This window comes from Aptenodytes forsteri, unplaced genomic scaffold (assembly GCF_000699145.1).
Source record: "Aptenodytes forsteri isolate BGI_AS27 unplaced genomic scaffold, ASM69914v1 Scaffold256, whole genome shotgun sequence".
In the NCBI taxonomy this organism is placed as follows: domain Eukaryota; kingdom Metazoa; phylum Chordata; class Aves; order Sphenisciformes; family Spheniscidae; genus Aptenodytes; species Aptenodytes forsteri.
Window position 1 is genome coordinate 3,292,875 of NW_008795021.1, and position 24,245 is coordinate 3,317,119.

A 24,245-nucleotide genomic window follows, 5' to 3' on the forward strand; every position below is an offset into this window, starting at 1 on the left:
CAGCAGGTGGTGAGCAATTGTACTGTGCATCACTTGCTTTGTGTATTATTATTATTATTATCATATTATTATTTTATTTCAATTATTAAACTGTTTTTATCTCAACCCACGAGTTTTTCTCACTTTTGCTCTTCCAATTCTCTCCCCCATCCCACTGGGGGGGGGCAGGGGGGAGCGAGCAGCTGTGTGGTGCTCAGTTGCCGACTGAGGTTAAACCACGACAAATAGAAATCATGCTAGACATTCAGCTTGTTAAAGGCTAAAGATCAGTTAGTCACCAGAGAAAGGCTCTCACGCAGATGTAGAAGCAGATTAGTCAGTTCTATGAAGCAGAGATCAGAACATGAGAACTGAATGTGAACATTTTAATTTTTTAGGATGCATATTCTTGTTTTAAGAGCTAAGAAACTTAAACTCAATATAAGATACAAAAAAGAAAACATTAGGAACTTAAGATTTGTGAGTACATGATACTTGTAAAGAGATCTGAAGTTTTCTGTAGCTTCATTTTCAACTTTTTACTAGTTTAAAGCCTGTCATTTTTTCCATCTTTACTGATCCCTCTACAGGATGGCTAAAACACTGCTTGAATTACCTTAATCGAAAGAAGTTTCAAAGTTGTGGTAGAACTGCCAATTGCTTGGTCACGTATTTTTAATTCGTTAGCTTTCCAAACCTGGAATGTCTAGACTGGAGATATACCATGCCTGCAATAAAGGTGACCAGTGACTTCACATATGAAATGTCCAAGGAATTCTCATATTCTGTCTCCTTCTCCAGAAAGCTGAGAACTGAGATAAATAGCCATCTACTGCTTGATGTGGTTGCTGAAAACATGATACTATGGTCAAGATGCCAGCATTCTCTTACTGATTCAAGAGGCAATATTTAAAATATCCTATAGACAGTCTCTAACTGGATGTGTAGTGTATCATTATTACTTAAACTAAGAAGACTATTAATGTTTATCAGCTCCCTGAAGCAGAATCACACCACAAAAGCAGCAACGTATTATTCCATATATAAAAATAAAACCTTTTGGTCCTCTATATCACCAGTACTTTCCAAGGGAAACACAAGCATTTGATACAGGTCTCTTTCCTTTGGATTCTAGAAAGTGACTGCGATTTTAAAACATGTAAAGTTTACAGGCTGTGTCTAAAAATAGTTTATTCTGAACCATCCTTAAAGGCATTGAAAAGCCCGAGCTTAAAGAATCTCTTGAATTAAAAAGATGACACATAGATGAGTTCCATTTGAGCAATCAGTGCTGACACATTAATAATGAAATAAAATATGCTGCAGTATTTCAAACATTTTGCAGCTGTTACAACAGCACTGTTATCTAATGCAGATATATTTACCAAATTCCACATTTTGTAGTACAAGCATTTAAAATCAAAATACTTCTTTCTACTTGCTTAATCATTAACTGGTAATCTAATGACATTTCAAATGTAAATCCAATCAGTGGCATTTGAACTGTTTTTTATTTCAAGTATTAGGGTAGTCCCTCAGCTGTAACTATGCTCTGTTGTCTTTCCTCCTCACCTAACCAAGTGTTCCCAGCCATATGACAAGGTTCAAGCATCCTTGCAAAGGGAAACCCTCTCTCCCCAAGACCAAAACTAGACCTTTGGGTTTTAGAAAGTTAAGATTTCCAAACCACAGCAATGTTTTTAGCCTTTATAACTGAAGTACATTGTTCTAAGGACCAGAATAAAACATTTAATTTGACTGGATGCTCTTGTAAAACTTCAATAATCAACTATTTTAATATTTTTATTGTCATCCATAAACATGCTTTAACCTCCTACCATATGAATAAGGATATCCTTTTCCACTAGCTCAGTGAAGCTGTGCAAATTGTCACAACTAAATTTGCTTCTGCACTAACTTATTCCAAAACTGCTTTCCAATTTCAGAAAAAAGATACTTGTATTGGGGAGGGACTTTTTTCCTCTCCAAACATGCAATGTTTTTGTATCTTGTTTTATTATGCAAAATAAACAACAACTATTTGAAAACCGAACTAGAAATACATCTGCAATCGTAATGTATGAATACGCATTTTTCATAATTGTAACACAGCACTATTGGGGAATAAACTGACAGATGGAGATTCCAATGCATTCTGCGGACTACACTGCAGATCAGTGTATAATTCATACTAATGGATTCACATCATCTGAGAGAGGACATCTGTCTTAGAAGAAATTATTGCATTTAATACTTAAATTACCCATTCCATTTTTGTTTAATATTAACTCTATACAGAAGTGTACATGATTTAATTGTACCTATGTTGCTAAGGATGGAGATTCAATGCATTCTGCGGACTACACTGCAGATCAGTGTATAATCCATACTAATGGATTCACATCATCTGAGAGAGGACATCTGTCTTAGAAGAAATTATTGCATTTAATACTTAAATTACCCATTCCATTTTTGTTTAATATTAACTCTATACAGAAGTGTACATGATTTAATTGTACCTATGTTGCTAAGGCTGCTCATTATGCTTTAATATAGCTGTGTAAAGAAACACCTTAACTGGTTTGTCTGTCATGTTTTGTGACATTATCTAGTTGAATATTTTTAAGTTACCTAAAGTTATTAATTCAATTCTATAAATTATACACTTACGTTTAAAATTGATTAATTTATGAAAGACAGTATTAAGTAACCATACAGCACTGAATAAAATTGAAAATTTTCTGTGCAAGAACAGCAATGGTACATCTTAAAAACCTTCATTATCTGAGCTTAAATCTTAACAAATCTTAACTCACTTCCCTCTTCCCCCAAACACATTCCTCATGGTATGGTCAACCAACCTCTGTATGCAAGCAACAGCACAAGTAAACCATTCATGTGGATTCTCTGGATCACTATTCACACATACACACACGTGTACATATATATATATACACACACACTAAAAATTTCTCTTTTTTTCAAATTTTTGTACATGCCTAATACTATGTGTACATTTTAAATATCTGGAAAAAAAACCCTATTCTTACCTTTTCAACTGCTAATTGTTTTGATGGTTTTTCTGATTCTCTCTCTCTCTTTTTCTCTTCTTTCTTTTTTTCTTTTTCCTTCTGCAAAAAAAGAAAAGGCATTTCGCTAGTACTCAATAACAATGCATTTGCAAATATATTGAATGTCCACAGTCATACAGAATATAAACAGAGATCTTCAGTTACTCCCTTTCAATTCAGAGTTTATGCTTCTATCTGCTCTGCTTCCAGAAGTGACTCATTTTGCTCAAATAGTACTACTAAAAATATTGTAACTCTGAGAATTCAAGACATTGTCAAATATAGTACTACTAAAAATACTGTAACTTTGAGAATTCAAGAAATTCACTATTTCACCTGCTCATCTGCATTTCTTATAAGCAGAAGGAAAAAAGAACCAATGTTGCTTCTCGTAAGCTAAGCAGATCTGAAAAGAAAAAAAACCATCTGCAAGTACTCCATTAACTGATAATCTCTGTCATTAGGACAGATGTCACTCTCTTTAACCAAAGAACTATAGTAAGGTAATTTTCATGCAGCTTTCTGCAGACAGTTACTAATTTTTTAAAAGCTAATCTATCGGTCTTAAAAAAACCCCAAAACTCCTGAATGTAAAAAGTTGACTTGGGCCATATGACAGACCCGCTGAGTCATAAGACATTAAGTTGTTCCAGAAAGAGAAAACTTAAGAGATCCCTTCACTTTGAATGCATTATAATGACATTACAGAAGTTTTTTCATTTTAGTTCTGAATGAATAAATGAGGCAATATTACAGACCCAGTCTGACTGAAGAAAAGCACAAAATACTCCTTAAGGCGTCATAACATACAGAAGATACAGACTTTTTAGGCCAGCAATTGCTTTGACACAGTGTTAGTAGCGATTTTTAGACCTAGCAATCTGCCTTCATTTACCTTGTACAACTACAGTATAGTACTAGTGAGTATACCTGAACATTAAGATGGATGGAACAAGAGTTTACCACATGTAATAACGGAGATCAGACAGTAGCTCCTAAATGTTCTTTCAGTCATTAGACTTGGATCCCTTTGTTTTTTTCTTGTTTTTTTGGGGGGGGACTGGGCATGGGGGACCCAAGTAACGCATTCTTCACAACTTCAAATAATCAATTTTCAAAACTTTCACCATATTTACCAGATGGATTGGGGTTACTCAATTGAGGTTACTCAAGTCCCAACTAACGCCTGTGCATTACTTTGTCAGGCATTAACCTGAACACTCAGGTCCTGGAAAGTGAGACTATCACACCAAGCACCTGCTTAAATGTGGGTGTCACTCAAGCAACAGGAAGCAATGACCAAGTCACAAAATTGCAGAAAAGGGGAATTTGGAATGTCTGTTATGAAGAGAAGAAACAGAGACCAACTTAGATTTTAGTGAACATTAGGAACACAAAAATGAGCATAGTAGTCCAAGCCAGAGGCCCAGCCAACACTGTATCTCACCTGTGGCAGTGTCAGGTGTTCAAGAAAAAGTTTCTATGACTGGGACAAGTATAGAGCAGTGTTTTATTCTGAGGCTGTCATAGTAACCCAAGACTTGCAGGCTTACTGAACTAAGATTACAAATGCATAGCCATGCCTTTCAAATGAAGCTTAGCCTTTCTTTCACTACTGTGTCACCAATCCTAGTACCAACCTGCATTCTAAAGACTCTCAAAATCCCGTGACCGCAATCAGGTACTGCACACAAATATACTGTCAGATCAGTAACTTTTCCAAAAGTCTTTCATTCCCTGTCCCCACTCCAACCTTCCCAAGTCGAATAATTTAAATAAACCTAACCTCTTCTCCTGTGGAAGCTTTTCTACATCTTAGACAACTGTAATTTGTTTCCTTTCTTCCCGGGAAAGGTTGTTGGAAGTGTCATAACAGTATGCTTACTTTTCAGATACAGTACCTTAAGTTTACCTGAATATGTTTAAGTGAAAGTAGAGTTAAAGTTTTTGCATATGATCATCTTCAGGATGTCCTGATTTCCAGTTTGACTTCAACTTTTTTTTAAAATATGTTTTCTTAGAGAAACCTCGCTTCTAGAGGAAAAAGTATCTGGAAACTTATTCTTTGGGACTTCGAGAACAAGAAGGGCTTGCAGTAAGTTTCATATGGTAAACACTCCAAATATAAATGCCTCTCATTGCCCTTAACAAACCCCCGACAGCTTCACGGTGAAAATATGAAGACTTAAAATAAACTGTTCACCAGCGTTTCTGCCTCCACATCTCACAAAGCCTACAGGAACTCTCTCGATTCCCAGTGACTTTATTTTCATTCACTTCATTTTCACTGTGGACCTGAAAACCCCTAACTCCTTCATCTTCACACTTCACAATTTCAATGTGCAAGCTTTCTGCTTCAGCTCCATTAGATAAAAATGAATTCAGACTAAATAAAAACATTTCTCAGATGCTGTATTCATGCCAGAACTTCAACTCAAGTGTTTCATTACTTGCAAAAGCAGTCAAAAAGCACTATGAAGATAATAAAATGAAATTGGCTTCATACTGGTCTTAAATTCTAAGCAAAAATTATTCATTTTTTTTCCCCCAAGATTCATTTCCAACAACATGACATACTAGTTACACTGAGGAACTTTCAAATTTGAATGCATCAAGAGAGGCGGGTAAAAAAGGAAAGGTGAGTTTCATTCTAAGCAGCTGCTGCTATTCCTGGTACAATTTAACACACACGTCAAATTCACCAAGGCTTGTGGTCTAGTCCATGACACTGTCATTTAAATTTTAATTAATGTTTAAATATAGCTGAACTAAAATAATTTATAGTATCTGTCCACATTTTCTGTATTTAGAAGAAAAAAAAAAGATTTACATTTAGCTTGTAAGTTATTTCATATAATGTATACAGTCTCAATTTAGAGTGAAGTATCCAAGAGCCTAATATTGAGCATTCACATTCTAAAAAAAAAATGTATTTCATTATTGTTACAAATTGTGACATTTACTAAAAGTTCATATAAATGATGCCCCATCTGCTACTTGTTTATGTATTAAGTTTTTCAAAGGCCCTTCTAAACAGTAAATGTAACGTCAGCACATACACACGTATCCCAGCTAGAAGGGATATTAAAACCAGTATGAGTTAACAGAAGTGTCGCTGAACTAATTCTATATTTATCTCCAAAGAGATTGAACTAAATGGCTAGAACAGTACTGATAATTTAGATTCTGAAACAAGCAAGTAATATAAAAAAAAAAAAAAAAAAAAAAAAATTATTCCTGAGGAGACAGGACAGTGTCACTCATGCCCATTAGCTGGGAATGAAATGGTGTTTCCACAGTTTTGTGACACTAAACCAGAGCAGAACCATGTGCTTTGTCCTGTTGTATCGGGTTCTTTTCACTTATCTAGGCCAGGAAGCAAGCGGGAGAGAAGTATTTTAAATGCCTGAAGTGTTACCAGCAATTCAAATTCTCTAGTTAACTCAGTGAAATTACTCTATAGAAATGTAAACATTTGTGCAAAGCAGTAACCTGACAAGAATTACACCCGAAAACAATATACCTCTGCTTTGCTCTTCTCAGCAGCAGCTTGCAGAGAAGGAGAGGATGCCAAAGGCTGAGCAGCATCAGAAGAGGGTATCTGTACAAAACAGAGGAAAGAAATGAGAAAGAAGATAAGCAAGAACAGCTAGGAAGGGGGGGGGCGGGGTGTGTGGGGTGGAGCAGAGGCAGCTAAGAGACATGATTTTAATTACTTTTTTCAATAATTTTGGGGGTGGTGGAAAAAACACAACATAGAAAAAAACAAAAAGAAGGGTTTTTTGGGGTTTTTTTGCTTTTTATCAGTATGATATTTGAAGGAAATCTGTCAGGTAGGAATGAGTGACATAATGCAATTCACTAGAATAGAATATAAGAAAATGAACCTGGATAAGATCATATCACAGGCCTAAGAAAAATAATTAGGTTTCATCCATTGTTCAGTTTTATCCAGTGTGACTACTGAAATATTAACGTCCTGAAGCATGAAGGCACACTGCCCCAGAGGAGGGGGAGAGAAGAGAGTGCCTTTGTTCTTGTTTACTGTAACAGAATATTTTTATTAAGAGGAATGCAAAATAACTCTGCAAGTTATACATTAATTAACGTTCTAATTAACTCTTCTCTAAGAGCACTCCAAATGAGTAAAGAGCTTAGGGGTAATATAAAGCCACATCCTAGCAGTAGAATGCCAGACCTTGCAGACAGGTGATACTTCTTTTCTAGGAATCAGTATGTAAAATTGCTATTAGCACCACTAGACTTCCAGAATTATCCAAAGGATAAGTTATATATGCAACAGATAGGCTTTGCTCAAGAAGATAGGATTTCTCTAAATGCATTTTCATACATCTTCCTATCCTATTTCTTTATGCATATTTGATCACTTTAATGGAAACATTATCTTTCTATTCCCCTTACGACAAAAACGCAACTGAATTACATTTACCAAACATGTAGAAGATTTTCAGAGCTATAAAGCTGACACTTCTACACTGTCTTTTATCACCTCTACTATCTACAAGGAAAATTCAAACATAAACGAAACTATTACAGAGCAGGTCATTATGTTGGATCAAAATAACCAATTTAGACGACATATTTTTACTTAGTTTAAAAAAAAAAAAAACAGCTTGCACTAAAAGGAAACTGAAAGCTGCAAAAAAACCCAAAACAAAACCACAAACTCTACCTCATGTCTAAATACCCCATATTTCTTACAGAAAATCCTACCAGTACCATAGCTTATATAGCTGGAATATTCATAGAATATATATATATTTTTTCAGTATTTTTACAAACTCGGAAACTATGCTTATCCTGGAAGGTGGTATAGAGCTTCAGGAAAGATATTTATAAGGTTTAATTTTTAAACCAAATTTTACCTGCAGAAATATGAAAAAGAATCCTCATTTTTAAATCTACTGTTTTAAAATCCTCAGGTTATTAGAAGCATTATGGATACATCTGCTGCAATGAAGCAGTTTCTCAAACTGTAGCATTCTGTTGCTATAGAAACACAGGGATCCTGTTTATTCTGATTACACCACATTGTAACCAAATAAAGATGTCAGAAAAATGATTTGGTAATTACATATATTAAACTATGAGCTCTAACACCATGTTCCTTACTAAGATTTCAATTAAATGCAAATGTGTGAAATTGTGATAATGGAACATCATAGGTATACTTTCAAGTTTCTGAAGATAGAGTGGGATTTTGGTTGGGGTGGTTTGTTTTTTTTTTTTTTTTTCATTCTTTTGTATGCTTCAGATTTTAAGAGAATTTAAGCTTGATAGCTCTCACAGGTGGACAGCAGGTAAGAGCTACTCACCACACCAAACCAGGTAAGCAGAATTTCATTTGGGGGCTGGGGGGAAACCAGCACTATAGATGTTTGCGTCACACTTCCATCCTCCCATAATAGTTCTTCTCAATCTGCATATCATCTTCATAAATTAAGGTATCATCTAACCTAGGATAAGGTAATCCTATGAAGGCCTGAATGTAATTATTATAGTTTTGCAAATCAAGTAACAGAGAAGCGTCATGCAAGCTATAAGCAGGAGACAGAACGAAAAGCAGTTGCCGTCTAGGCTGGGACATGGAACAGGATGCACAAGTTGACAAATGCCCAAGCGTAATGTTTAAAGATAAACAGCAGCACTACATTCACTTCAGGCTAAATAAAACACACCACTTGAAAGCACACTTCACATATGCAAATATTCAACTAAGCAAGAGTGCAAAAGGCATATGACTGAAGCTAATCTTTAAGAGAAGACACATTACAATGCATAAAGAACTGGTTAAGTTTATACAATGAAAACCAATAGCATGAGTTTGGGCTGCTGAACAGCTTTTATCACCACTGCATCATGTTAAATTTGTTATCTACCATGCTGTGCCAGATAAGGAAATCTGAATGAAAAAAATCCAATCAAGTCAAACTGAGTGGCTGGATAAAGCTAAACATAAAACAGGATTAAAAGAGAGGCTGGTGCAGTCCATTGTGGCGAGTGGTTAAGCAGTCAGAGTATCAAGAGCTGATCAGGGTACCAGAGATGCCTGGAAAAATACTTGCCATTGGGACAAACTGATGCTTAAGGGACAGCTGACCTGTTAACCCTGTAAAGGTTCCCAGCTAGCACTGAACCAGCTGCCTCCTGACCGCAGAGCAATCCAGCACGGCACACGCTGAGTGCAGAGGAGCCTTAGCGAGAGGCAGCACTCTCGAGCTAGAATCAAGTCCCTGCAGTGCCTCATTCTGCTCCTCATCTGTGCTCAGGTGTCATATTGTGTCATGTCCATATACCAGAACTAGCAACAAACAAAACCGATAACAACACTGCAATGTAAGGGTATTCATTTATTATCTTGGGATTTTTTTCAGTTAGAAGACTGAATTTTCACTAATATCCAAGTCATTATTACGGATGCTAATATCCTCTTCAAGCAGGAAGGGAAACCAAACACCTTAGTCATCAAGTGCTTGGTTTTCAGGAGATTTCAAAACACTCATTTTTAACCCGAACTAATCCCATATTTTAGCAAACCAGTGAAATTGCTTGATATTCTGAGATGTCAATAAAACCTCACAGGTTTTGTTTTCCCTTGTACTGTCCCCCCAACTCTTACTTTGAAAAGTTGTGGTATATTCATATTTTCAAACTGCAGCACACTTTGCAGATGTAATGTATAGCAAAAACCAACAAATAATCCTTCTCGTTAGCGTAAGTCAACCCTAAACAACTTCGACACTATTCTGATTACCTCATTTGCGAAACCCAGATCAGACCATTCAAAGTTAGTATTAATACCTTCTACGTCCTGTCTGCAGTGCAGACATACCATTAACTACGGGGGATATTAGTTATTGAACAGATGAAACACCGGTAAGGAACAGTGGTTGACAACAAGTTGTGTGCTGCTGGCTTGTATTTCCAGGAAATCTTTGGTTTTGAAATTATTGCAGTGATAGAGCAGCTCATAGAGCTGTTCCCGTTTGTAGTCAAAAGAGATTCATTAGCTTGCCAACAAATGACAAATGAGAAAGCATCTGCTCAGTGACCTATTTCTACGTTCATGGCCAGTAGTGGGAGCGCTGAGGTTAGACTAACCCCCGGATCACACCACTCACCCATGACAGGTAAATGCATCCAACTCTCCTGGAGTTAAGTGCTGCACTCAGTCCTGGTGAAATTGTCTTTAATTAGTTGAAAGCCACAAATGCGTTTTAAATATTTATAGCAGAACCCTGATCACCAGTCAGGATTGCCAACCAAGGTTTTAATAATAATTTTAAAAATGTTTTTTAAGAGACTGAGATCACTGAAAAGCAGCACTATGTAATCCCACATCAAAGTAACATATGGGTTTTCCATTTGGTATTTATCAGCCTTTATTAGTAATGACTTGTTTTCTATAAGCTTAATCAAAAGCATCAGTAAAGGAAGATTACTCCATGCTTGGGTCCAAGTCTGAGTACCAGAAAATACTGTTGTTTACAAGCAGACATCCCCTTTTTAGTGTAGGAAAAAAAAAAATCTGCTTTGCAAAAAAACCCCCCCCACTATTCCACAGCAATAATTGTCTTCTGTTATCACTTTTCTAATTTGTCAGTTTTAATCCAATTGTTATATTCCAGTAGAAACAAAGAGAAAAAAGCTAAAGAATCTGTTTCTACAAAAACTGGCCAATACTGACACCAATTATGAAGTTTGCAGAGCAGACAGTAGGAAGGGTAGAAAATATCTTTGTTTAATTTAGATCCAATGGAAAAAGACATTTGAGCAAGTAGGTATAAGAGTAAGATTTATCATCAGAACCACTAAAGACAAGTGACCAAAACCTGCCCCGCTTCTGGCCACATCTGTAAATTCATCTAAATTTCTATATCAAAATCCAAAAAGCAATTTCCAGCCATCTTCCAAGTAAAGAAGCACACACTGATCTACTCTGATAACATATGTTAGCACTATGCTTTGGAAAGTTGTCAGCTACGATGTCCTTGATTATTGGCGCTTTCAAGTACCAGACAAAACTGATGGCAACCCCTGCAACCAACCATACATGCTGCTAGAAAAAGAAGAAAGTTGACGTGCTTGTGTGCATTAAGAACGTACTGCAAACTGACAACTAGCATCCGAATACTTCATTTTAGTTTTTAACTTGAGTGGTTGGATCTTTTGATTAAGAAGTGAATTCAGAATTGCCTAAGAGGGAATGAAGGCAAGGAGCTGTTTCTTAAGTTTCCACATTTGTCCACAAAATTTTGATCGTGTTTCAGACCGAAGAACTTGTAGTCATTTCATTTTTAGCAATTCTTGAATCTCTGTCCATTGTTTGTGTTTTGGGACTCCTTTTTAAAAAGCTGATAAAGTAAAAATAACCATTTTGCATAATGAAACTGAATACTTTCTTTAAAGCATCACATATGTTCAGTGCTGAGCAAGAAAACACATACACATGCAATAGTACTATAAGATTTCATTTTCACTTATGCTCTGAGACTCTTTGGTTCACAAAAAACGGATGATTGGAAAAGAAAGGATCTGTAGGTTTACAATATTACTCCAGTTTACAATATTATTCCATTGCCCTCTTACATGGCAATGTGTTACCTGTCTCTATTTTGTCCATTAAAAACGTCTATAGCATTTATTAAGTTATTACTTCATAGTGGCACTATCCAAATATACGCCATGTTAATAGTTCACATAAAAGCATGAATACAAACAGTATTTGGCCCCATGGCTCTGATGTAGTCTGTGCACCAGACTGTGATTTCAAGTGAAAGAAGTAAGCCTAAAGAAGCACTAAATGAAGCTATCAAAGAACATAACATACAAACCCTAAGAATGATTTTATTTTAGTTCAGTTTGTACTAACATATTTCTGATGGTAGATAACCATCATACAAACACTTATGGTCATTAAGGTCAATGTACTAAATAAAGTTTTCATCAACTTTTATTCGTAGTTTTTCCAAAATCCTGCTCTTGATGTAATGCATGTTGTTATTTAGCCTTTTATTACAAAGGGCTCAAGTTAAAGCTTTAGAAACCTGTATTAGTCTTCCATTTAAATATGAAATTTAGGGTGCTCTTACTCAGAAGATTGAAGAGATTAAAAAATGAGTGCATTATCAAACCATGTCAATATATTCAGGAAATTAGCAGCTGAACCAAATACAAAGGTGCCCTCGAGTGGCCATTTTATATGCACACAATATACAGGGAAATAACCTAAATGAAGAGGACTACTCTACACTCATTTTACAGGTTTTAAGTTCAGCTACTACATATGTTTTTCTCATTTCAGCAGACTTTTGACTTTATTACTGTACATCTCCAACGAATGTTGACAACACTAAAATTAGTATTTTATTTTAAAGCAGTAGCAATTACAGATTGCTATTAGATGCATATAAATACGCAACCAGTTGCATATCATTTTTTAAAGAGGCCTATTCTCAAAGTACTGAAAGGGGTATAAGAATACTAATGTACTATTAATCACACTTATCTATGAATTTCTGCAGAAGTTCTTTAGGCTAACTGGCAAGGCTTTTTTAGAAGTTACTGAAACATCTCCCTCCTTCAGTGCTCTAACCGCTGGACGCCACATAAAAAAGGTTGTGTCCCACATTTCACAAAACACAGCAGTAGCTGGCTTTTCAAAGAAACCGGTACTGCTTTTCCGTCAATATTCTGAACATGCTCATCACTCCTCCATCCCCTCAGAGTGCCCACATCTTGTTACAGGAATACGGTGAAGCTTGTGCAAAAGCTAGCTGTGTGCAGAGCTATAGATGTTCATAAAATTTACATCAAGTAGAGATACAATTACTCAATGTTCTGGGAAATACAGATATATTTAATAGTATTAGACTTGAGTGCAAAAATATTTTTTCCAACTCTGACCACGAGCATCCATACCTATTATTGCCCACATTTTTTTTAGATTATTTAGCTTCTCCTTTAGATAACCACCTCTTGAGATATTATGGAGAGTCACCATGGCTTAATTAAAGGCTGACACAGGATAAACAAAACAGACGCTTTTAACCTCTTACTGGAGTGCTCTCCATTTCCCCTGTCCAACCTAACAGATGTTTTCTGTATTTGTTCCAGGGAAAACTGTCTTTAATGAGAGCTTCCCAACACTTCAGAACAATACCTTCCCTCCCTCCCCGAGTGGCTTGCCCTGCTGCATATCAGATCATTTACATTTTCATGATCCACATTAAACTGGCAACACAGTCACTGCAGATTTCAGCTTCAGCAGAAGTTTTGTTTACATAGACATAGTAACTTGTAGCTAGGCGGTCCAGCTGTGCGAACTACTGCTCAAATGAAAATACTTATGGAAGTGGGGAAAACAAGACCCTGCACGTGGGCGCTACTAAGAATACAGCCGGCATACTGAAAATCCACACCCTGGCTTCTCTAACTCATTCATTTAACCATTGCTGGGGAAAGTCCAGCTCAAGAGTATTCACTAGTGGTACACTCAGGAGTTGACACCGGGGCCAGCTATTTAACTTCTTCATTTATGCCCCACACAATGGGACAGAGTACATCATCAGCAAGTTTGCAGATGATACAAAATGAGGAGGAGTGGTTGATACACTAGATAGGTGTGCTGCCATTCAGAGCACCGTTGACAGGATGGGTCAACAGGAACCACATGGAGTTCAAAGGGAAGTGCCAAGTCCTGCACCTGGGGAGGAATAACCCCATGCACCAGTACAGGCTGAGTGTCAAGTGGCTGGAAAGCAGATTTGCAGAAGAGGACCTGGAGGTCCTGATGGACAAGTTGGACACAAGCTAGCAACGTGGCCAGTTCTAGGCTCACAAATACAAGAGAGACATGGGCAGACTGGACCAAGGCCAGCAAAGGGACACTAAGATGATTAAAGGATTGGAGCACCTTTCAGATAAAGAGAGGCTTAGTGAGTTGAGATTGTTTAGCCTGGAGGAGAGAAAGCTACTGGGAGGGAAAGAAGGGAAGAAGTCTTATTAACGTGTATAAATACCTGGTGGCAGGGAGCAAAGACTGAGGCAGGCTGTTGCCTGTGGTACCCAGAAACAGGACCAAGAGGCACTGAATGTACATTGAAGCACAGGAAAATCCATTGAAACGTATGAATAAACGTTTGTGTTTTCTTTTTTACCATGGGGGTGGTTGAATACTGGAACAGGTTACCCAGAGAGGTTGTGGAGTCTCCAGACCTGGACATATTCAAAACCCAACTGGACACTGCTCTAAGCAACCCGTTCTAGTTGACCCCACTTTGAGCAGGTGGAATTGGATGATCTCCAAGGGTGCCTTCCAACCTGAGCTATTCTGGATTCTATAATTCAACTCATTCTAACAGCATGATCTTGCAAAATAATTTATCCCACTTTCACTATTTCTGCCCCCAAGTCATAATTCTTGTATGGTATTTCAGTGCTTCCTATTGATGCCTATCTTCATTAGCATATTTAAAAAATACTTCATATCACTTGATTCACAATTTCTTCATAGACCACTAAAAACCCACTACGGTTCTTGCAATATTGGGAGGGGTAACTCATAACCTCTCTCCAAGCCAATGACTGAATGCTTCTCAATGCTAGCTACTATAAACTCACTGTTCACGTACACTATCGTACCCTAATTTATCCATCTTAAGGTGCCCATGTGACATACTTTAGTGCAGTAAATGTATTATGGATTTAATCTCCTACAAGATAACTTTCTGGAAAATGTGCCATCACAATCTCTAAATTCACATCACATTTTATCCAGTTGCCTGTATAAGTTCATACTTCTTAAATTATACACAATGTCTTAGGAAAGCATGGAAAATGTAGACCCATTATTCTTTTCCTTCAGTGAACTTAAGAGTTACACGAAACTTCTGCTCCATACATAATTCACACCCTTTCTTAAATATAGAAACTTCGTTTACTATTCTCTAAACATTGTCAGGACATGATAACTTATTCACACTCCATGTAGCGGAATAGATTGTGCCAGTTCATAATTTTTGAGACTGAAAGTATCTGGAATCCGCTTAAGCTGATTCACCATCCACCCTGAATAAGGCAATTTTCATATTCATTCTGAGAAGTTGTGCTCTTTCTCCTATGTACTTATTTTTATTAAAAGCTGCAGAGATTGTTTGTGATAATACCTACATAGCTAACCTTTATCCACATCCAACACAGTGACCTCACTGCTTCTCCTCATTACTTGTATGGCATAAGGGTCATTGTATTAGATATAAAAATAAACAAAAGTTTAAGAAAGATTGTCTTTTTACAGTTTTTATTTTACATCAAAGAGGAGATGCTAATTTTTTAAAAAATTTGAAAATATGATTGCTTCAAACTTGACTTCCTGAACCTCTGTGCAACTTTAGTACACTTAACTTAGCAGCATGTTGATACAGTCAAAGTAAATTATTTCGATTGGGTACCAGAAACCCCTTCATCAGTGCAGTCCTGTGTCTCAAAGAATCACGCCAGCAGCTGTTACTCAACAGTTCATTTTAGACAGATATTATTCTTTCTGGAACCTCAGTTCTAAAAATCACACATTTCCTCTTGGCTTACTGGTAAACTGTATAATCATCTACTTCAAAGCTTACTTCCTTTAATCAGTAATTTTGGGAGATTCTTGCCAATTCCCAAAAACCTAAAATAAGCAATGTTTGCTATTTCTCTTGGCCACTGCATCTAAGATCATGAGCCTCATTAACAACTGTCCCTCCACCTCACCAGTTGCATAGCTTTGATTACAAGTATTTGGGACTCCATATAGAGATCATCAGTCAAGATGAATACTCTGTTCAGAAATTACTTTCATAAAAACAAACATCCCAAAGTATTTGGAGATGCAGAGCACCAGTCCTGGAGCCACTGGTTTTGTCATACTTCTGCCTTATTTCCAGAGTGAACAAATGACTTCTGCTGAAGATAAGCCAAGTCGCCCTTTGAGCACTTCACCCTGTCAGGTATAGCCACAACGTTGAATTATTCTATTTATTATTTTATTTTTTGTAACCAAAAATCAAGGAGCATCTCTCACCCAAGTACAGAAACCCAGTCAATGCATTTTTATCAGCTCTGTTCAGACCTTTACCAAGCCAAGGGCTCTGACCTTTCATAATGCCTTCCCTTCAACAACAGCAAATTCTACCCACTATTGTCACCTCAAATATCATTCCAGGTACTGGTGATAAACCTATTAAAGCATGGGCAGAAATTAAACAGGAATATTAAGTAGAGAAGCAGCCTTAGGATCAGCTAAATTATTCAACAATGACAAGAAAGATGATATATGTGCATTTTCTCTCTTAAACAATAGGATTTCTGTTCTGTAAAACTCATTACTAATTCTGAAGTGAAGACTTACCAGACTGGTATGTTATTACACGCTCATATTCCTATACAACTAGGAACTGCCTTCACATTAGTTGAACAGACGATGCCTATCTATTTCTTAAGATGTAAGTATGGAGGGGAAGCGATGTCTTACTCTTCAGGTTTTATTATTACAGTCACTAATATGGGTAAGTCTCATCTCTGAACAATCTTCCATTTTCAGTTCTGGATTCAACTACTTTGTCTTAGGATTGGTTAGATAATCAAGGGAAAGCAACAAGGCCAAAAAATGAACTTGTCAAATAACTGCTTTGTCATGATAGTCACAAATGTGAGCTAACACTTGAAATCTGCTCTCACTGGAAAAAGCAGTCTGTCCGCGAGCATTTGTTGTGATATTCTGAATAGATTCCCGAGAACACTCTTCGTCCTGCATTCAAACCAAGCTGTACATCATCCATTTTCAGTTTCACTCAAGTGTTTCAAAAGAATCAAAAGTTATGATAGTTCAACCAAGATGACAATTAGCCTTGAATACACCATGATGTCATTTTTTCAGCCCGTAATAGAATTTCTATTAATGAACTGCAAACATTCCATTTTCAAGTCATTAAACATTTCTTACATCTGCTGGTGATGTTAGAAAGTCTACTGTAAACATTGTTTCCCCAATACAGGTAACAAATTTCATGAGAACTGGGAAAAGAGCCTGGCCCAAAAGCCAAGAATAGCTAGATCTGCCACAGCTTCCAAGAAAATATCACCACAGGAAATTAAGTAATAAAAAAAATACCCTTGCATAAATGCACAGGCTGCGATAACCACAGGCTGGAGTTAGAAGTCTTATCAACCCAAGTTTCTCTTTTCTGGCTCAGCATCACCATCTTCATGCATGGTTTTTCTTGGAAGTAGTAGAAAATGGTATGAGGACGTAAGAGAATACCAAGTTATCCAGAAAATTACCAATATATCCCAGACAAAAAAATAAAGGCAAAAAAAAAAAACATAAGCAAAAGAGTAACTGCAATCGTGCTAAGGTCTGGTGAGAACAACACAGGAGAAAAGCCTAAACAGGGAAAAAAGGGAAGGGAAAAAAAAAACCCAGAACCAAAAAAACAAGACTAAAAAGGGAGTAAGTTAAGGCAGACAGCTGCCTAGCCTGTACGGTATTTTTTTCATTTGGGAGTTCCTTTTGTATACCCAGATTTAGAACTATGCAAGTCTTCTCTGCTGTAATAAGGAGTTTCTCTAAAATAGTAAGGCACTTTATTCTCCTAAAAATTCACCATAGCTTTATATTTCATTGTCTTGGAATATGTCTTGTCTCCAACAAGGCTCATCTTTGCTCCACTTAGATTTACTGCCACAATTCTGAGAAAGTCCTTCATTTATTTAAGCATACAAGCTCAGATTCCTGGGGAAAGGTGTTTGTATAATTGTAAGCTGTGTTCTTCTAAGAGTGCTCCAGGAGATAGTAAACTAAAGGAGCATAAAGAGTTTAATGAGAGCCCAAAGCAAACAAAAGATTTAATAAGTAACAGTCTTCAGGACTAAGATTGTTAGAGGAGAAACTGCTTTGCATGCTTTACCCTTCAGTTCTAGCATTGTTGTGTACAAAAAAACCCCGTGATGAATATAAAAGGATTTGCCTGTGCTTGAAAGTGATAAACAGGTGCAAGTCTGAAGTGGAATGATATCCCTGAACAGTTTCATGTCAGCATCCACCTGAAGGAGAGTTTTAACATACAAAATTACCTCACACCACTTGACCTATGGTAACTGTCTGTAGTTAACTACAGAAGTGATACAAGCTCTCGGTTGCGTTGTACAAGTTTTCAGGGATAAATGAAGTCAAATAGCATAGCATATTGCACAGTAAATTGCTCATGTTACCGTATCTTAAATGCGCCACATTTATGAAGACTCCCTAATCTTTTCACTATTTTGTGAAGTTTGTTTTATTGGATTCTATGCTATACTTTGCATCATTCACAGCTTATGTATGCCTAAAAATCGAGAAGGGGGTTTGGCAGAAAATGAATTCTAGGAGGACGATATTATGCTGAGGATATTTAAAATAAGTTGACTTGCTAACAGCTACTGCTGCTCCTAAGTTGATTATTCAAAGAGCAAAAAAATTTCCTGCTGTTAACAATACCATATCACGTGTTATTCACAGAACAAATATATGTATTTATATTCCCAAGTAACATCCTGTCACCTTCAAGTGTTTTTACTTGTATTATTCCTCTTTTAAAAAATGTAAGCATTCATAAAAGGCATAAAAAAACCCATGAAGTCCTGAATGTTTCAAAATTACATCATACCAAAGCAAAACAGGAAGGCAACTGGCCAGATCAAGTGACGTGGGTTTCTTAAGCAGTCAGCCTTTAGAAGTCTTGACAAACTGAGGTCTCATCACAGTAGGACTATGAACTACTTTCTGAGAAAGGAATTGTTGATCTTTTATACTGATGTGACTCTTGTTAATGTTAGGAGAGAATTATGATAGGTGCTGGCTTGAGAAATACTACTTCTAACTCTGTCATGGGTTATACTGCTGAAATGGAATATACTTTGATAATAAGAATACATTTTCCTAAATATGATCAATACTATACAGTTGTCTTCACAGTTTTAGTCATAGTATCAAACACTACAGCTTTATCTAAGCATTTACAAATCCTTTCAACTATAAGAGTTTTTCACAGAGCTGGCATGCATCTGAAGATACTTCCATGGGGTACAAAAAAAAAAAAAAAAAACAGTTTGCCTCCCTGAGTAGGCTAATGTATGCAAAATTCTCTTCTTTACATTGGTCAGAATAAAACTTAAAAACAAATACTGGTACTTTAACAGCAGCTAAACAGAAAAAAAAAATTAAAAGTGGCAATATTCCAGTGCTCTGGAAAGAAAGTATTTCTACAAATGCATTATTAGGCATTTTTCTAAAACTTTTTCTTCTTGTCTTACAACATTATGAAGCAGCAAACGCATATGTAAATGTTAAAAAAATTTCTGATTAGAAAAAGGTTTCTGTTCCAAGTAAGATCTAAAAAAGTATAAATATTCCAAAAAACCTGAAAGGCACCCATAAAAAAAACCTCATCCACATTAACATATTCCTTAAAATGTCAGATTGATTTTAACTGTATTATCAGTGTTGGTAAAAAATAATGAATACATAATTTCCATTGATATTTTTTCCCAGGCTTCCTCCCCCCAGCTACGTTGCTTATTCTGAATTGGAGCTCCTGCTTTTTGTTTCACCTGAAGTACATGTGAAAGTACATCTGCAAAAAGAAGGGACAAGCATAGTGTGATCACTTTGGTAAATTCCCTACCTACATCTCCTAACCTGACCCAGAGCACCGTAGTTTGCTACCTGGGGCTACCATTCCTGTTACATTTCAGTAGACTTTTCTCAAGGCTAAAGCCTAAGATTGTGGTTAAGAATTAGGCCTAAATGATAACAGAATGTTTCCCAGTACCAAACAAAACAAAACCACAAAAAACCAACAAAAGGGAAAAAAAACCCCACAAACCCAAAAAACCAAACAAACCACTGTTCAAGGGTGTCAGTCTTTCTATAAACGGGTCACAAGCCTGCACTGAGTCTGAGCAAGAAAACAGAGACAGTAACTATTTACTGATAACCCACTTACAACAGCTGAGTAAATTGTACCACTCACTTAGTCCTGAGCACTGATACCACATTTTCCCAGTAACAATGGATCAGAAAACTGAGATCTATGCATTTTAATAGATTTTAATTATTTTTTAAAGTCAGGCTGCTTTCAGTCAGCATTAGATTTTTCTAATGTATATCTGATTTCTACTTAAATGCATTATTCTATTTTAAATGTAACTAGCCAATAAAACTGCAGATGCTTTTTTTGCCCATAGCTTTATCCTGCATTGCTTTTCAGTGAACCGTGAAAAAAAATAATTTAATCATTCATATTTGCCTATTTTTAGTCTGCATGTTTGATGGCACTACTGGTCTCTGCACTAGCTAATTTTGTTATTATAGCGTGTCTCTAAAAACTGAATTTAGCAATACAACGGTCTTGTCAGAAAACAAAACATTTCATATAATTAACAATTATAAATAGAAATTTTGTAACAAAATAAGAGATACATGAATCCTGAGCACCATGGAACCAAGAACTGAACTTTGACATATAGTGCTGGGCTCCAACCAACAGAATACATTAACATCAACACAGATGTTGTACTGTTAGACAAACTTGAAAAGCTTATGATCTTGCCAAAATTAAGCTAAAAGAAATATTGTACTGCATGTTTTAAGAGAATCTATTCAAAACAACTTTTATGCTACAGGAAGCTTTTACCACAAGCAACTTGTAACAGTGGACCAAATCTGGGAAAGCCCCTTAGATTTTTAAACACCACCTCAGTGAAAATACTGGTTAAGGAACGTGACCCTTCGAGCATAGCAAGCCTGTTTCAGCACTTCTGTATTACCTGCTCAGACCCAGAAGGGACTCATTTTACCAAATGACAACATACATATGCATCTCCAACTTAAATTGGTCCTAATCCAAGCAGAAGGCATTGCCATTTCAAGGGTGGTAACAGAAAGCAAGTGTGCTAAAAGCTCACGTCACCCCAACAATGCTGATTTCGATTAAAAATAGGACACAGGGTGCTCTCTGCAAAAATGGGGTAAAGAAATTTTCCAGAAGAAAAGAGCTTGCCATGGCGCAGCACAGACACCCCACCTGAACAGTTCACAAGACTATTACTCATGAAAGTATCATGCTAGCAAGTGCTTTGATGCTACCTAAACACTTGGCAGAGGGCTGAAGGCTACAAGCAGCGATCTCCCCCTTCCTCCACAGCCACCCCTCCATTCCCAGGGAATCTTAGCCACCTCCTGGCAGGGTGGGAAGAGGGAAGATGTCTCGGATGTTGTCAGGACTGCAAAAGGAAAGCTTTAGAAACCATCACCACCCCCTGCACAGGGGCACAGAAACGTGTACCCCCACAGAACTCCCTTCCTCACCCTGTTCTTCTCAAACTCCCCACAGACCTCCATGCTCTGGAAGTGTAGGGTAACTTCCCCTCTTCCCTGCCAACAGTATCCAGGAGCAGAAAAGCAGCGATTCAGATATGCAGAATGGAGGCCCAGCTTCACCTTTTCTTCCTCCTCCCTGTCAGTCCCACTCGAAAGATGATCACTGAATACCAGTTACAGCACTACAAGCACGTGTGAGCTGGACTGGGACCAGAGCCAAGGAGGGTAACCCAATACAAGCAGCAGACTAGGACTACATGCACTACACTAGTTTAGCTAATTTAGTGTCATGTACTTTTAGGATTTTGCCATAACTGTGATTTCAGATTGCCTACCTCAAACCTGATGTTTGGTGGCCTTGAAAAAAATGCAGGTGAATGTGGATGTGCATGACTCGTCTATTGCTAAAATATTTCATAATCATATTTTGTTCCTATCTCAGAGAGATTATGCTATTTACATTAGTCAATGAAAGAAAAGCCCAAGCACGAAGAAATACAATGGCATTCCCTACTCAGCAGTAACATTCATCTCTTTAGTTTGTCTGGATTCTATCCTTGCTGCTATGACAGGTAAGCGATTCATATTCTTCTGCAATACGATAAAGCAAAATCTGATTACTCCTTCAAACATATTAAAGCAGCAGTGGACTACTGTATTAGACACCTGGGTTCTCTGTTTAGAAAGACCTTGGGAGTCTTTTGAACTTCTTAAAGAAGTATAATTTTAAACAATTCTTCCTATTTTCTACTTTGGAATAAAAGTAAAGAAGGGTAACTGACAGTGTAATTCAAACCACAATTGTATTTTACCTCTTAAGTGAAGCAATTTTCCCCCTACTTCAACAATGCCTAATGAAATACACTTCTCTAGTTTCCAGGTTTGTTTTTTTTCCTCAGATGGCAAAGGCAGCATAAACTCCCACTCTTTATGCCACCCTTGCATTTGTTTCCCTGTCAAAGTTCATTGCCTAGTAAGATGGAGTGGTCAGTTATGCGTTAGGCCATATTTAAATTATGTAGGTATAGAGGAGTGTGTGTTTAAGCATAAATACACCTATATAAATAAAAATATATCAACTAGATCGTATGCCCCAGAAATAGCCATATCCAAAAAAAAAAACGAACAAGGCTGTGAACTTCAGTAAAGGCTGACATTCTCAAAACTGCTTTGCCAGAAAAGCACTCACCAACTTACTGTAGTGAACACACAGCTACATGATTAAACAGCTGTTTTTGCCATACTACCCGTGTTTGCTATTCCAGTGCACCTCACTGCAAGCAACAGTCTAGAATTCAGCAGGGCAGTAAGACCCTCAGAAGAGGGGCCCAAAACAACCCAGGATTTCTCATCAAGGTATTACAGAGAATGAGGGAAGACAAAGTCACCAGAAACAGTAATCCTATCTCATCCCTGTAACACACAAAAAGATACTCGGAAAGGACTCAAAAGTATACTGTTGAAGAACTACCCGTTACCGAAAAAGAAAAACACAATATAAGCAGTTGGAAGCAAGCTATTTGTTGGATCATAACGCTTTGCTCTTACAAGTGCAATAGACAGTGTGTTGAACTTGCAGAACCTAGGAATAGCTTTCAAGAGATACAAAAGCAAGCATTTAGGTCTGTATCAAGAAGTTTTTGACTGTGAAAGACATTTTAACATATGTAATGTTTCCTACATTTCTGTAGCTTTCAAAAAAGAAAAGTGACAGAAGTCTTGGTGAGACTCTTTACTTACATTGAAGGCATTAACTGCATTTTTATCATAATACTTCTTCTTTTCGTACTTATCCCTGATGAAAAATTCCACAGCTCTGGAAGTAGCTAGTTTAAGGAAAATACTCATTCACATAAATAGCAATTTTAACCTAAAAAGCTGACAGTTATTCAAATTAAAGAATTGCACCAGATTCTTGCTCCATCTCATTTTGTAGTTTTAAAACAAAAGAACAAACTGCTCTACACAGAACAATTGCTATTGCAGTCTCCAAAAGGAGCTTCTTTTTACTACAGAGAATTAATCAGTTTAATGTCTTAATGAAACAGTGTGAGAAAGATATAATAGAAGTAACTCAGTGTTCCACATTTAGGATGTTTTCACTTGGTGTTTATAAGCTACAGGGCTGTAGTACTGCAAATACTTGAACAAAGGTATTCATATACAGTAAATATTTCAAGTATAGTTTACCATCATAACTTGGGAAAAACACTTTCTCTTCCAATAAAAGGTGAAATGTATGCACCTGTTCTCCGATTTGCACAAATTGTATCATGCATCAAAAGCTGATCATAAACAGTTCTCTAAGATCAGTAAGATCAGCAAGTCCTCCATGCGAGTCTCTTATTACAACAAACATCTCTGTGGAAGGGAAAGAAAACTAAAACACTAGTGATAAAAACATATTGAAGCAAAGGTGGAAATAGCAGCAAGCATATTGATGTAGAAGACCAGAACTGACAACTCACTAGCTCAAACACAAAAAGGACAACTAGTTGTTTTCCTCAATTATTCTCTCAGCTTCATAAAGCAGCTCATCCAAAGCAGTGTGAATACTTTAACTTTAGTAAAGCTGATTCTCTGGTATCTGTAAAATAAATTTTAACTAATTTGTTTGGCAATGTGATTATCCATTCAAAAATCAAAATTGCAACTGTGGAAGCAGATTCATTGCATCTTAAACTTCCATAGCAATTTTTCCTCAGTCTGGAAAGACACCTTAGCTCCACATACTCTCTCAAGATTAACACTGAGCTCAGAGTACTCAGTTCCTT

The 24,245-nt window shown here is 36.8% G+C and overlaps 1 protein-coding gene across 1 annotated transcript in view; it reads right to left on the reverse strand.

Annotated features, from left to right (window-relative positions):
• Window positions 1-24,245, reverse strand: part of SMAP1 (small ArfGAP 1) — a 136,399-nt gene that overhangs the window by 52,167 nt on the left and 59,987 nt on the right. The window contains exons 5-7 of the mRNA XM_009275800.1: window positions 23,212-23,287; window positions 6,574-6,651; window positions 3,030-3,110 (exon numbers count right to left, since the gene is read on the reverse strand). Coding sequence (XP_009274075.1) covers window positions 3,030-3,110; window positions 6,574-6,651; window positions 23,212-23,287 — 235 coding nt within the window. The remainder of the gene's footprint in view (window positions 1-3,029; window positions 3,111-6,573; window positions 6,652-23,211; window positions 23,288-24,245) is intronic.